Raw genomic sequence first — 16,274 nt, forward strand, 5'->3', positions numbered from 1 at the left:
CATTCAAAAGCAGTATCATCATTAATGTGGACTTTACAGCAGCCAGTACATTTATGGGATCAGCCAAAGACTTGCATAAGAATACACAGGCAAGCTGGTTATTTTGAATGTTTCTAGTCACCTCCATATTGCTGAAGTACTATTTAGACTTGAAGAGGTGACATATGCACTGCATCACCAATGATAAGGTAAACAGCTTTATTTATAATATTTAAGCAACTACTATCCATCATATTAACAAACAATGATTTTGAGAAAAAAAACTGAATTTGAAGCCATATGAAGTTGATGTGAGACCCACTAAATTGATACAATTATAGGTTTGTTTACTGAAATAGCATCTATGATCCTTGCTGCACACCACGTTAAATATCAATTTAGGTAGCTTTTGATAAATAGCTCTATAATAGTTCAATATCAAAGCAAACTAAGATGTAACAACATATCAACCTGTTAAAAGAACTAGGATAACAAATATAAGACACATCAAAAGAAAAGCTGAGCCAGCAAATCCATGCGATTGTGAAAACTGAAATAAAATCCAACAATGCCCACATGAGTGGGGCCTGACAAAATTCTTATATTTTTCTGGGAAGTGAAAGATATGCTTACCGTTATCCTTGCTGCTGTTTTCTTCAATTGTCATTTGTTCTGCTAGCTCAGACAGCGATTCATCAATGGTCTGGCTTCCACGCAAGGTTAAGGAAAGTCTCCTCTTAAACTTTTTCATTCTATCAATATTAAGTCTGGCTTAAGGAAGCCTGAAAAAACAGGGGGAGAAAAAATTAGTTCAGAAAACAACATTTAATTACCTCACATAAAAATGCAGGAAGGCTTACAGAAAATTTAGATAATATGCAAGTCATCCGTAAAACAATATCCTTAAAACAAGATTACTCTACTGGACTGAAGAAAAATGTCTTCAGAGGTAGGTGCCCATACTTTTTTTAATTTTTATTTCTGTTAGAGAAAATGAGAATCTTTTTTAAAAAAAATCCAACAAAACAAACACCCCCCCACCCCAACAAAACAGCTAATTTGATCACCAATTTTACAATCCCATAGTAAAACAGTCATATGAAAACTTGATGAGTGTGTACTCTGTTGCCTTCTCTGCAGTCTCTTTCACCAAACCCACTGAGGAGGAAGAGGCTGGAGCCTTCTCTCTCTCTCTTTCAGCCCATTTGTTTATGGACCAGAAGGTACTGAACTTCTCTGTATTTTGCCGTTTTCACAAAAGGAGGAAGGGGACAACACTAAAAGCCTTAAAAACAAACGCAATTCTCAAGCCTGATCCCACCTAGGGAAATGGATAGCCAGGGCCTGATAACAACAGCTAGAATGGATGTTTCTCTACAGTCAGGCAACAAGACTTAACTGGGAACAAAGCAGGAGGCACTTTCTCCATGGAAAGCAGTAAGCAAACAAACAATACTAAATAAGGTCCACACCAATAAACATGTTGCCACAAGTCTAAGCTGGTAAGTGAACTTTGCAGTGTGCCACACGTTTGCCGTTGCACGACAAGAAGCACAATTCTGTTACTCCATATGGACAATTCAGTCTAGATGTTATTTCACAATAACTTGTTCATCTGCTCATAGCCTCCAAGAATCACATAGGCAGCGTCAAACGCAAGCACAGCATACTTTTAAGTCTGAGCTGCTCATATGTTTTTTTCTTGCATCAGCCTCTTTGCACTCCAAAACACACAATTCACATACAAAATAAAAATAAATAATAAAATAAAAAATAATCAAATTTTCCTCAAAGTTCTCCTTTAAACACAAAAATGCAAAAAGTGGTATGCTAAAGATCTACATTTAACAACAAATTGAAATACGATTACTTTTATATTGACATTGTCCGTTTACATATATGCATTTCATCTGTGTAGCTTACTATTTGTTGAGATGATATGTAATAAAAAGGAGAACAAATCAGTGTAACAAGTTGGAAGTGGTTGGTGCTAGGAGAATGCATACACACACTAAATCATTACAAGACTAAATTGCACAGGACAGTGAGTAACATGTAATGATGGATAAAAGAAGACCTTTGGAATTTGAGCCCCAAAGTCTGAGATGAACAGTACAATCCTTGGCAAAGCAGCAGCTGCATCCAAGTGGAAGGAGGTGGATTACAAAACAGGATAACATCTTAGACAACCAGAGCTTCTCTAAGCTAAAGTAGTCAGGCACCAGGTAAAGATACATAGGAAATAAAAATTATAACTGCTGGAGACAGAGTTAAGCCAGCAGCTTCTAAACTGCCCTTTGAATGCACTGCTCTATGTGCAAGAAAGCCACACCTTAGTATGAGTAATTTTTCTCTCTCTCACTCAAAAGCAGGATATTCTTATTGTTAAGAAACTGCATTCAGAGAATGTTCCAAGGGGAACACTTACTTTTCCTGTTCAGGTCCTGCTTTAAAGACCTTACTTAAAACTGCTTTATTTCTGTATTTATTTTAATTTTTCCAAAACGATGGCCTATGTTTCTCTTAAACCCCTACGTTCTGTAAAAAAGAGAGGAGGGGGGAAAAAAAAAAAAAGACAACACATCCTTTATATGTGGTTTTACTTAATTCTCCTATAGTGTTCTTTGAAACCCGCATCTTCCTACATGTATTATTCTCAAAAAGGATACATGCAATTTTTAGTCATGTAATGCCCTAAAGCTACCTGACAGCACAATTTATTTCCAATTTTCCACTTGGCAGTAACTGAAAAAACAGATGTCTTTATATGGAAACGGGCCTTTCCTGGCTTTTGATCTTGATTTCAGCCTATACAATTTTTTAATCAAAAAGAAGGTCTACTGCTGAAAAATATTACACATAAATTAACAGACGCATGGATTAGAAAACCCAAGAGACATTCTAAATCTCAAGCTAATATAAAAGCAGGTATTTTGTTAACCATAGTTACAAAATTTCTCCTGTTAAAGGAAGGCTTCATGGAGTGCTCAAGCACCAATTTTACTAAGATTCTGAATTAAGTCCAGGGCTTGAATTTGAAAGAATTTAACAGTAAAAAGGAGTCGGGAGCGGAAATCCATGTGTTAGTGAATGCTTCTTTCTGTTGAAATCTAATTCAGGCTTTTTAAAGGAAAAGATGCTCACTGATATGAAAACAAATTTTCCTCCCTTAAAAGCATCAGTATTCTTGCTAATTCGGATGTGTAAAGGATGCATATATTTAATGGAAAAAGGAAGGAAATGAAAAGAAAAAAAAAGGGGGGGGGGGAGGAGTGACCAGTATTTAGCACTTGGAAATGTCCTAATCTCTAATCTTTTTGCCTTCTTTATTCTCACTTCCAGCCAAAGTTGCAGAATCTGCTAAATCTTGGTAGTTTCAGACAAGATCTCTATGAACAAGCTTTGAAAATATGATCTATGCAATCCAAAGCTAGCACTGGTTCTCTAAAATGACAGCAATTTCACAGAAAATTCAATTCATTTTAACAAAATTGAAGGGAAATTGTATGTTATTCCTTTTTACCAATTCATAACACATGTACTTCTTTTCTCCATTTAACAGTAATTCTAATTTAAATCCAAAATTGAGTTACTTGATTAGTAATATATATCTAGTGGCTATGATTAAATGCAGGAAGACTCCTGATGTTCCCTGAAGTTCTTAACAATGGTGAAAAGAATATGTTATTTTTGAGTTTTAGAACAGAGCCTGGGGCTTGACTATTCTATTCTGTAAATTTGTTTACTCTGAGTAAGTCATACCCAAATCAAATATTTTAGATGTCACAGCAGATAGATGCATAAGCTTGAATACAACTAATGCAAATTCTAGTCTTCTGAATACAGAATGAGGACAAGCAACCTGATATGGTACTATCTGATACAATCCAGAAACAGAGACATACTTGTTCACTGGAACAGGCTGCCCAAGGAAGTTGTGAATGCTCCACCCCTGGCAGTGTTCAAGGCCAGGTTGGACAGAGTCTTGGGTGATGTGGTTTAGTCTGTGGTGTCCCTGTCCATGGCAGGGGGATTGGAACTAGATCATCTTAAGGTCCTTTCCAACCCTAACTATTCTATGAGTCTATGATTCAATCCTTATACTGACATGAAATGTAAGAAGCGACAATGTTTTAAAGGAACTGCTGCTTCTTACAAATGATCTCCAGTCTAACCCTGAAAAGTTGGTGTCTTTGTCTTTAAAAGCAAAACAAGTTAATCCTTGAAAACTCTGCTAAAATTTACCTTTCATACACTTTTTTCTCCTTAAAACCTGCAGAAAAAGTATTTTCCAGCATTCACTGTCATTAACGCAGTTTGCTTCAATAAACTCCTGCTTTGCTCTCAATGTCATTTAAAAGTGATCTTTATAAAGAGTTCTGAAAACAAACTTCACAGTTATAAATCATCCAGGTGAGATCAGACTTAAACAAGTGGGTTCTGGCTCCCCTTCTCTATAGCAGGCCAATCCTCCCCACAATGCCTGTAGTAGATCACTTCGCAGTTAGCAAACACAGATATTCACCCTGCCTATACAGAAGACAGACATTAAAGCATTTTCATTCCAAAGTAATAACTCAACTAGATTCTGCACTCATTTATTCACCAAAAATCAGAGGTGTTATAATGCCAATGGCCAACATTCTCAATAAACCCCACCACTCTCCTCAAGCTCCCAGACCCTTGGTACCTTGAAAGTGAAAAAAGGAATGCATAAGATCTTTATACACAATTAACATGTGCTGCGTGCTTAATCCTTTTAAGTTTAAACAAATTCAGCCAAAATTTTCAAAAGCAATAAAGTTATTTAATAGCTTACATTTTGGGCAGTTTATTTCAGGAGGGTCACAAATACCTAAAGCTCGCTAAGATTTTGCTGATTCAAAGCCCTTTGAAGTCAAAGGGAACCTGTCCTTCAACTTCAATAAGCTTTGGATCAGACTAAGTGCCGACTGTTCTGTTTCCAGAAGTTATATTGCATTAAAACGCACCTACATAGAAATTAAGCATTATAAAATTACTTTCCCACTTAGATACACACTGAAGTAGCTATTTGATTGTTTTTACAATGTGCTGTACAACATGGTAGGTGTTTTCCAAACATCTACAGGCAGTTCTTGTTCTGAAAAACTCAATAGCTGCCATCTTCAGATAAAGTGGGAGGAAAGGACAGGAACAGAAACCCTATGTAACAGCCACACATGAACAACAGTGTGAACACAGCATGGTCCTTAAGGATGGGTTAACAAGCTAAAGCCACAGGCATAAGATAACAAAGAAAGCAGGCAACAGCATTCCATGTGAACTGCAAACACACGTGGGATGCTCAACCTGATTTCATAAAATCATTACAGGCGAATGTTTGACAAGATCCGAAGATTCTGCCAAGGGATTTACATTTTTTAGGATCTAAGATGGAAAATCAAGTAAGGTATTATCAACTGAAGAATAAAACCACTACACAACAAGAAAATAGATTAACAAGAATCATGAAATCCTTTCTCATATGGTACTCAGCATTACAGTTGTTTATGATTCTCAAAATCCATGGTGTCATTCACTGTACCATCAAAATCTGAAGAGATAATAATTTAAAATTCCACTAGCATTTTAATTACATCAGTTACAGGTCTATTAAATATTTTCAAGCATGTCATAAACTGTGCATTATTCGTTTGTCTGATCAATAATTTTAGATTCATCTAACTTAAAAGTATTTCTGAAGGTGATAATCCAAGCTTGTGTTAGAAAGAAGAGGTCTGAAAAGCTTAGAGTACTGCAAACAACATTAATTAAAAACAGAAACAGGAAACACCTGTCAAGGATATTGTCCCCTTAATCTAAAAACAAAACCAGCTTTACACAGTGTTTATACTTATTAAAGTGTTCTCAATCTACCTGAATTAAGGAAAAAAAAAAAAAAAGCAGCTACTTATCACATAAGCATGTTGCATATCAAATATAGAGCAATCTATTAATTACACTAATGAGAAATATATGGCTAATTATCATAAACCACCAGTTTGAGCACTCATAAAATTCACATTTAATACAGATGCACTTCCTTACAATCACAATTCTACTCTACAAGAATGGATTATAAATATGGCATCTTACTCACTGCATCTGTTCTTTGTATTTGTCTCAACTCACATTTGTTCACATCAGCAAAGAAGGTTTCTACTGCATTTTTCCATTAAAAACAACATCACTCTGGCCAACTAGACTCTCTTGTCAGCAACAGAACTACTTAAAAAGTCATCACCTTTTATGCTGCATTAGGTCAAAGAACTGACATTGTACAGATACAAGTGACACCTGACAATCAAGGCCTTTGTTACTGATGAAAGAAAAAGAATTGAGAAGTGAAATATTACAGCCCAGTTTGACCTCCCAGTGAAAAAAGGGCAAAAGGATCCTCAGCCTTTTCCTTAGGAATAAAACAATATTCAATATGGAACTGAACTTCTGAGGTTAAGCCCCTTTCTATGTGTTCATAGAATTGTGGCCACTTACTGAAATCGAGACAGAAAGGTATTCACGATGGTTAACTTCATATCAGAGGCCAGTTTTCCTAGTTAATACAGGCAAAGAAGCTCCTCCCAAAGTGAATAAGAGCATCTATATTCAGCTTCTGATCTAGATCATCAACTGGAAGAACCTCAGCGAACAAATATATGGAAATTGGCATGTCCTAATTTAATTTAGATTGTGAATAGTTTTCCTTATCTTTTACTGTCCCCCCAATCCCTTTGCCTTTAAAGAGTAACAAAGGACAGTAAAAGAAGTTTGGGGTTTTTTTAAATAATTTTTAAGTTAAAAAATATATTGATCATTACTACAGGCATATTTAACTGTACTACTGGAACAGAATTTAAAAAGAAAGAAAAACACCAAATCTGCCAAAAGGGTCAAATCTTGCAACCCTTTTTTCATACCTTGTGCTTATGTTCTTTCTCTTGTACTCAAAAAACTTTATTTAGATAATCAGGGCAAGTTTACATTCTTTAAAATGTACACATGTATCCTCTCCCATATAGATACAAGCAATATCAAACAGCAAAATCAAGACATTCTTTTTATAGATCTCTCTAGATAAGATGGATTGTACTGATGAATAGCTCCACGTTAATTATCAAAGGTTCTGTTCTCTCAACAGCCAAGTGAAAAAACACAGTATGAGTCTTGTTAAATTGGCTGGCATTTAAGATAACAAAATGAATGAGCTGACTGGCGACGCTTCTTGCATTTGCTGTCAAGACCCATAAAATGAAAGACTTTTTTCTCTTGAAGGGGAAGGCAAAAACCAGAAGGTTACATGGATATAGCATATATACTACCAATGAGCCATGGAACTTTCCATCTCAAAAAATAGAGTGACCACTGGAAAACAAAGGCAATCTCTGTAATTTTATGAGCTTTGATTAGTAAGCAGAAAGCCTTAATAAAGCTTTCAGGAAAAAAAAAAAAATTAAAAGAAAATAAAAAAGTTGTGCACACAAAGCTTGCTGCTCCCTAATACCAAGATTATTTTAGTGACAGATATACAACATTGCAGTCACCATTTCTGGGACCATCTTCCTCTTGCAAATGAGCCAGTCTTTGGAAGAAAACTGAGCGGAAAACTTCTACTAGGCTCAAGCCAACATACCATTTAAAATGTTAGTTATGAGACTGAAAAGCATCTGCAATCTTTTGAGAGCCTGACAGATTTTGTCAATAAAAGGCTTAGACTTCCAAAACATAAAGGCTTGCTTCCCTCCGACCCCATGATTCAAATCAAAGAATCTCATAGTGAAGAACCTTCTCTCAACCTCCAGTAGGTCTCAGCCCAGCACCCCCTGTCCTGTAAGCATCTGAACATCCATAACTCTTCAACATTTGCTTCTTGCTGTGCTCACATAAAAGGTATATTTACAACCCAAGACCTACAGCAACAAAAAGCTTTCAACTTCAAGTATTCTCGAATCAAGCACCAAGAGACACAACAAATACACCACAGCAACATAAACTAAGATAAAAACTGAAGACACTCCTGATTTGGATAAACACAGGACAGTGGTACAAGTTTCTAAGCAAAATTAAAAATGGTTTTGGCTTTTTTCCCTTAAAACAGAAATTAATTACATTGGAGAAACTGCTGAGGTAACCTTATTATGGCCTGCCTGGGAATTAACAACCAAGAGCTACAACAGAGCTCATCCAGGCAAAAAAGCTTTCTAGTTATTAAAACTGCAGACAAAACAAGACCATAATATGTTTTCTTTTTTCCTATGGTTAATTGGTACAACTGCTGTAAATTTACAGCACACAATTTTTCTTCCAAATGTCAAAGTTTTGTGTTCATTGCTTGTTGAACCTCAATACACATTCTGTACAGTGGGAACACATATAAAAACCCACCAAACACCACATAGAAAGGCTTTACATTGAAAGCTGCATGGCAAAAATAAAACCAAACCCTTCCATAATTATTACATGCATACACATCTGTACATATGAATAATATCAAAGAGTAAGGAATGGTTTAAAATCAGACTTTGGATGCATTTCTCTTACACTGCTGTGCACATGCAGAAGACAATAAACCTGGCAAGAGAAACAAAGCTGTTTCACAGTAATTGAGGGGTTTGTTTTGTTGGGCATTTTTTAGAAGAAACCACAATGTAACAACACAGGAAGAATTTTCAATTCACAAGTAAAAGACTGTACAAGCAGCATGATATAGATCAATATTCTAAAGTAGTGACAACATACATGAATAATTTTCCTCCAAATAACAGGCCACATTTAAGATCTGATGCACTGAAGGCATTATACTGTGACACAAAACAAGGCGCTAAGAAAAGATTGGTATGATACAACAGACTCTTTGGAGACTTATTTAATGCATAAGATTTATCAGTTTCTTCCATACTACGTATTTTTCTAGAGATTTCTGACAATAATAGGCTATGGTACAATTACTATGTCTGAAATAATAGAGAAATGGAATATCTTGGCTACAACTAAGAAGCAACTACCAACAGAAACAACAGCTAAACAAGTTTCTCATACTCAGGCTAAGTATGTGTAATACCTCCAGTGAGATATTTTAAAGATAATTCCAAAGGGGCAGTAAATAAACTTGTTCTTGCAATAAATAATCCTTGAACTGTGGTTCAAAAATGTTTGAATTAATGAACATATTTTACCTAAACTTATAAATTCCTCTGATGTGATATTTTTAAAAAACTCACTAATTATTGCCTTTTCTTCCCTTCTCCAATGCTGTAATTGGTACAATTTCTGAGGAGATTTCTCACTGGCAGAAAATCTGTCAACAGTAAGTCAATCACAAGTTTTTCTGCTGTATTAATTTTTACATAGCAGTCAAGATGTCCCAGCATGGGACCAATTTGTTCTATTACAACATTCAGACAAATGTTGCTTCATCTGTCTGAAGCGTCCATGCTGCCATTTAATGGTCAACTGGATATGCACACATGGATCATGTCAGTATTCGTTGGCAAGGATACTAAACATGTAAGAAAGACAGTATTCCTAATGTAAATTATTATCTAGCTGCCAACCCGGGAAAGAAAGAAGAGCTTTGACATACGTTTGCCAAGTGGCTTCACAAATAGTTATGCTGCCAACAAAAAGGTGGTGGCAATGTGCCCTACAAGGCAGAGAAGAAAGCATGAGCCTGCTTAAGCCAATTTAATACCTCCATGGAAGCAGAGCACTGATCACTAGTGCACATCAAATGCAAAGTAAGACTGCTCACTGGGAGTGTGATATAACTGATGAGTACCAACAAAGTAGCCTGAAAAACAGCAGAGTTTTGCCTTGAGCTTATTTAGCCTAGCTAAATAAAAACTGAGATCTGGAATAAATGCAATCTGTGAACAAAATAAAGGGCAACAGCAAATGCTGTTAAGGAAAGATGACATAGAAAAACAAGAACAAATGGATATGAAATAAAGTAAAAGCATTCAGCACAAGTGCCTTCATTCTCTGGAATAGGTTCAGGCTATTATGATTCCTACCACACAATAACCACATGCAGATGCTTCTTTCTCTGTCTCTATACTTCTCCTGAAGCAACATCCCACTCCAAAATTAAGCTGTCCTGCCAAGCTTTACAAAAGGTATTTTTCAGGGTACTTTCAAGGAGCAGGAAGAAAAGAAAAAGAAAAAACGAAAAAAAAAAGAAAAAAAGAAAAAGAAAAAAAGGTACATCTTCATTTAAACATAAAAACTAAGGCAACTGCCACACATGAAGCTGTCACAACTGCCACCGTTAGCTCAAAAATAAGAACCCTACATGGAGACTAACAGATTTGGAGACTGAAGATCTTTCTGTATCACTGGATGGTCCATTTTTTTTGCCTATTCAGGTAATTGTTCTCTGTGTGTCTTTTTAAACACAACCTTACACATTGCTCTTCCTCAGGGTAACTTGGACTGTTCAGACAAGGGTTCCCAAATTCTGAAACTAAGCAGAAGAACTAAATTACAAACACTTAATTTGGGCAACTCCAGTTAATCAGTTTGAGAGGCCACTCCCCTCCCAGACTGAGCAAATAGTCTAACACATCAAATGGCACCACTTGAACTTTACATTACCTTCTCTTAGTATAACCAATTCTCTACCTGGAAGTATCCAAGCAGGTTTTCTGGACCTTGAACAGAGACCACCAGCAGATTAAAAAACAACAACAAAAAAGGTTATACGGAATTGAGGCAGTGACAAGATGTCAGCTAGACTCAATAAAGAGGAGACAAATGGCAACTATTAAAAGTGGAAAAATACATATCTGTAAGTAAATAACAGATCATTAAGACAGCATTAGTATATAGGAAACCTGGGAAAGTAACAACTATTAATGTCAGTCAATAACATTAAACCAAACATGAATAATTAGCAAACAAAACCTAAAGGACAAGTAGTGAGTCTCCAGATTATTTTTTTAACAGAATTAAAAATTTAAAAAAGGCAAAATAACTGTGACTAATACTAGGCAAGCAACACTGATACTGTCAACAAGAGCAGGCACACACATAGAGCAAAGCAGACTTTCTCTAGGGAGCTACAGCTGAAAGGCAGAGTAAGAATAGCTGAGTATTTTACTGTGAAATCCCTGCAAAGCAGCAGCAGAAGGATCACACAGTATATACAGAGCACTGCTCCCAAATACGCTTTTGTGCTGGGCAGACCTATTTGGTCTCTTTTGTTTCTCTGGCAGAAAAAGGAAGTGAAATTTTATGTTCATCTTCAAAATAATTTCTTCTGAATTACAAACACTGTCACTCTTCCGCTGTTACAGCCTAACAGTAACACAGTTCCATCCTGCCAAGAACTAACAGTGGGCCAATAAATTTATAAAAAAAATAAATTTATCTGCATTCTAAGTGAATTTTCTCTTTTTTACCACCCAAGTGTGCTACTTTTCAACATACCCAAGTATACTGAAGAGTAACCAGCAGAATCCTCCCACTGCAGTTTAGTTCCTTTTGACAACTAGGATCCATAAGCCTGAAATTAAACATTCCAAGAAGCCTCTAGTTTTCACTTGTAGTACTTACAATTCAGATCTATAGTTTTGCTTTTTTTAAAATCCATCTACATTTCTGTTTAATAAAAGGGAACCCATGAGAATGTCTTCAAAAGGACTAGTTATTTATGCCTCATTAGTAATTTGTTAAAGCACAGAACAATCAAGTACTATGATACTGAAACTTAAGTTGTGCATCTTGAATGCATTTTCAGCACACTTGGTAGCTAGATCTATCTGTGAAGTAAATAAAAAGAGCTGTTAATTTGTTTTTATTAAGACCAAACTACATTTGCTTTTAAAGTAGGTTTTTACAAATAACTTTAAAAAAATCCTTTGTGCTGCACACAAAATCCAAGTAAGCCAATTTCAGCTCCTCCAAGGAGGCACTACAGATACTACAGTCAGTTCTGTTATTTCTTATGACTATCCAACAACTATACTTTCCATCTCTATGAATGTATTCTTACTGGAGAGGCTCCAGCAAAATGCAGATGGAAGAGCTCAGGATATCAACTTAATTATGAAAACCTAGAGGCAAAGAATAGCATCGACCACTCACAGAACTACATGTCATAATATACTATGATGATGAATTGTTTCAGAAATCAAGAGAAGTTTGGCTCTTCACAACTTAGCTATCTCTGCTATTGGAAGAAGGATCCAAACTGTAGGTTTTGACCCCTCCCAAAAAAAAAAACCCAACAAAAAACCCCCCAAAAACCCAAAAACCAACCAAAAAAAAAAAAAAAGCAACCCAGATACAAACTGCTACGGGATTATGAAATATTTCCCTTCTGAATTCATTAACCTTATTGAGACAAGCGCTGCAGGAGAAACTTGATGATGGCAGCAAAATGTGGTAGGCATGAAGTGCCTTCTGTCTGACTAAAACTGCAGTAGAATCACATACTCAAATTAATGAAAGCAAAAGTGGTTTCCAAGAATCAAGACTAAATTTGCTAAATTGAAGAGGGTTGTTAAAGAAAATCCATTTCACTTTTCAGAGAAGTAACAAGTAAAAATATGTATTATCTTAGCACATTGTTACTGAGACCAAATATACATAAAAGAAACTGAGAGCAAAATCTCATATAGAAATCGTTGAAAGTGGCTAGCAACCAAGTAAACATACAAGAACTGCATATGTTATAAAGATCAAAACACAATCCTAACCTCATTGTGGTGATTACTGTTTAACAGCTCACCCTGTACTTTGCTGTCCACAATATTAAAGCTACTTCAATTGTCTGTTCATCTTATCAGTCTTCAATTAAAGCATTAGAACTACTGAAATTACATTCTATAACCATGCAGTCCTATGAAAAAAATCCAAAAAGTATCAGCTATTTTCATTGCAAGTACCCTACCAATATTTAAATGACTACTAAAAAAGATTGTTAGCAAGTTCTATGTCAGTAGCAGTTTCATACAAGCTTGCTCTTGATAGGGAAGTTACTCTAGAAGCTACAATTTAAAATGTTAAAACAAAACCATTTTTAAGGCTAAAATTATATTGACATTTCCATGAGAAAACAACTGGAAGCCACTAGAAGTTTGAACAACAAACTGCAATGGGCAATGAACGACAGACAGACGCAAACTATGAAATTACAAAAGAGAAGAAACTGAAGTAGAGAGGACACTCAAGGTACTGAAAAGAAGTGAGAGCAAGGACTGGATTAAGCTGTATGCAACAAGTTCTCTCACCAGTAAAAAGGGAAAATTATGACAGAGACCTGATCTATATCTCAAGACAGTAAACAAGGTACTAGGCTGCCCAATTACTAGATTGAAACCCCACACATTCATGCAATGCACAGCACCACAGCTCTCCGGCTTCTCTGCACAAATCTTCTCAAAACACTTTACAAGTGTAATTCTATTCCAAACCTATGCTGAACAGAGGATCAGCTGTCCTACCAATACTGAAAAGCAGCATTGTTAAATGTTCCGATCAAGTCAACAGAAGCGTTATTATTTGCCTACACTTGATCTGTATCAAGTTTGTACCAGTGGATGATCCTGCAGTGAGTAATGAAGAAATCCGCTATTGGTAGAGGTGAAGCTGTAATCTAAGGTACAGGAGCCCGCATAAAACTAGTTGTACACACAGCATTCCAAAGTAAAACAGCAATCAAAACACCCTACAGCCTCCTGAACAATCTTATTCCAGGCATCAACAAAACAAGTTTTCAAAAAGTCCAATTACAGGGAATATTCTTACTTTGTATTTTGTTTAAAGAAATCTTCTCCACCATTACTTGACACAGTATTTTTATTTATTTCTATCATTGAGCTAATTACTTTCCCATTGAAGACATTAAAACTCCCATCAACTTCCAGGAGAACTGTAAGACCAATGTAAGAAACCTCAGAAACCAAAAGGCTTGCTTTAAATTTCATTACTGAATGTAAGTTTTCCAAAATTTACATCAGCTCAAGAAGGTTTATAGTAAAATATGAAATTTTCTATTTTCCAAACCTTCACTTTCCCAGTTCTCAAGTGTCTTGAAGAAATAAAAGTTTAAGAACCCAATCTGTTATTCCACAGGACCATTTTGAAACTAAGGGTTTGTTTTGCATAGAATCAAGAATTGAAGCAGTCAGTCAGGTTACCATTCTCCTCTTTACTCAATGCATGATTATTACTTTTTACTTGACTTTGCAAAAATTAGTCAGGTATCTATAAAGTGTTTAGTCTCAAGGGCTTGTTCCTTTAGAAATAACTCCTAAGAAGGACACATAAGACTAAACGACAAAGTTGGGCTAATTTGTAAAGTCTTCTTACAAAAATAATGCAGGAAAGGCTGAAGATTCATCATCACTTTTGCTCTATCACAAAATATGCTAACGATTTGCCACATTCACTTACTGAACCCTTAAGTGCCTATGGCAGGTTTTAATCTTTAAAAGGGAATGAGACACAAGATCTCCAGAGCTTCAAAGGTCTCTGGTTTCCTTTACGGTACAAAGGAAGCCTTAAGTTAATGTAGCTTTACTATCCAAAAATCATTTAAACATTTAGTCAAAAGAATGATGCCTACTGATACCACAGAAATTGGTCTAATTCCTCAGAGACATAAATACCCTTTGCAAGCTCTATTTTGGTACTCTCTTCACTTACCCCATCCTCAAAGAAAGTGGAAAGACCAAAAAGTGTGATAAAACCAGAAGTTGGGTCATGAAAATCTTAAGTAAAGAATAAAGTCTAAGAACAGATTTATCAAAAGTCCTCAAAACTCAAAAGGGAATTCTGTTTTATGCAGAAATAAGGTAATATTCTGTAGCAGAACTAACTGTAACTCATCCCTTCAGGTAAACCAACAATTTCTTTCCTTTTCAGAAACAGGAAAAGACACATGCCGTGATTTATGTGAGGATGCTAGCAGATAAACAACAGACAACTCTTACAGACAATAAGAAACAGAGCAGTATGCAAATTTCTTACATGGTGTAGCTAGTATTTTCAATGTGTGCTGCAACAAAAAATTTACTATTTTTATATATATATCTTAAAAGCAAAACACTTAAAATTTATTATTCAGTTTTAATATCATGTATTCTATTGCTCTTAAACAGCTTGCTCTGAAAAAGTTTGAATTGTTCTAGTCTGTGATTTTAAAACTGTATTTACTTGCCTGTAAAATCAGAGTAGTCCTTTCAACTATGAAGTAGATCACCAGCCAGCCATTACTCTGCCATCTGTGTTCAGCCCCTTAGCCTAGATGGCCAATTTAAATTTCAAGCAGCTGAAACTATTCAAGTAAAAATACTGAAGTGTGCTATTATTTCTAATTATCTTGTATCCTGCATTGCAGTTTCTTAAATTTGAAATAGCTTAAGAAAAAAAAAAAAAAGCTGAGAGAAATATGTGAGTCAGCCAATTTGACAGGAAGGTTTGATATTTTACATAATTCACACTTCCCACAACACGTATTCATATCTGGTTTTGAAGCAATTACAACTAAAGTTTCTAATACAATAAACTACTAACCCACAACATTTTCTTAATCAATCCTCAAAATAAGATAAATACACTAACAGTTCTACAATAGCATGTCCTTCATACTAAATATTAATGACAGAAGTGATTTCTTGGGAGCAAAAAAGATTCTTTTTTACTACAAAAAGCAATATGCTACAGTTAAAGGCTATATGGTGATCAGTGTTGATTATTCTGTTCATTTTCTTAATGCTTAACTTCTGTTTTAACCCATGGACAGCAGGAGACAAAACAAGTCTGACTGGGAATAAATGTATTATTACTGAAGGTTCAGTTATTTAAAACATTCACTGTATTTGACTACATGTAAGAGCAGGTATGGCTAAACAGTAAATGTCTAATAGAATGGAAAAAATACATAGCAATACAGACACATTAACCAGCTACTTGATGCTTTCATCACTGAAGATGGATAGACTCACCATTTTGCCCTAAACTGATATATTTAACAAGAAAAATACTAACACTGAAAAAACAGTAACTTCCTTCACTGTATTTGCATGGCTACTGTTGAAAAGTATATAATCAAGAACAGTTCTTCTGGAAAGAAAATAATGTAAACAACAAGCTAATATACTAAACTTCAAAGAAGGATTTGCTCTGGACAAATTTACGCAGCAATCTTCAGTCCTCTGTAGGGATCATTCAAGTCATGCAGTAGAGAAACGGTGATTCAATGCTGAGGTGAAAAGTTTTCAAGGAATTGAAACATGAAACACGTTCAGAATAGTTAAGCATTAAAAATCAAG

The 16,274-nt window shown here is 35.4% G+C and overlaps 1 protein-coding gene across 3 annotated transcripts in view; it reads right to left on the bottom strand.

Annotated features, from left to right (window-relative positions):
• Nucleotides 1-16,274, bottom strand: part of CDK17 (cyclin dependent kinase 17) — a 93,140-nt gene that overhangs the window by 55,876 nt on the left and 20,990 nt on the right. For all 3 annotated transcript variants that reach the window (XM_030480815.1, XM_030480814.1, XM_030480813.1), the window contains exon 2: nt 613-761. In XM_030480815.1, coding sequence (XP_030336675.1) covers nt 613-730 — 118 coding nt within the window. In that variant the 5' untranslated portion in view covers nt 731-761. The remainder of the gene's footprint in view (nt 1-612; nt 762-16,274) is intronic.

The sequence above is a fragment of the Strigops habroptila genome, chromosome 3, assembly GCF_004027225.2.
Source record: "Strigops habroptila isolate Jane chromosome 3, bStrHab1.2.pri, whole genome shotgun sequence".
Taxonomy (NCBI): domain Eukaryota; kingdom Metazoa; phylum Chordata; class Aves; order Psittaciformes; family Psittacidae; genus Strigops; species Strigops habroptila.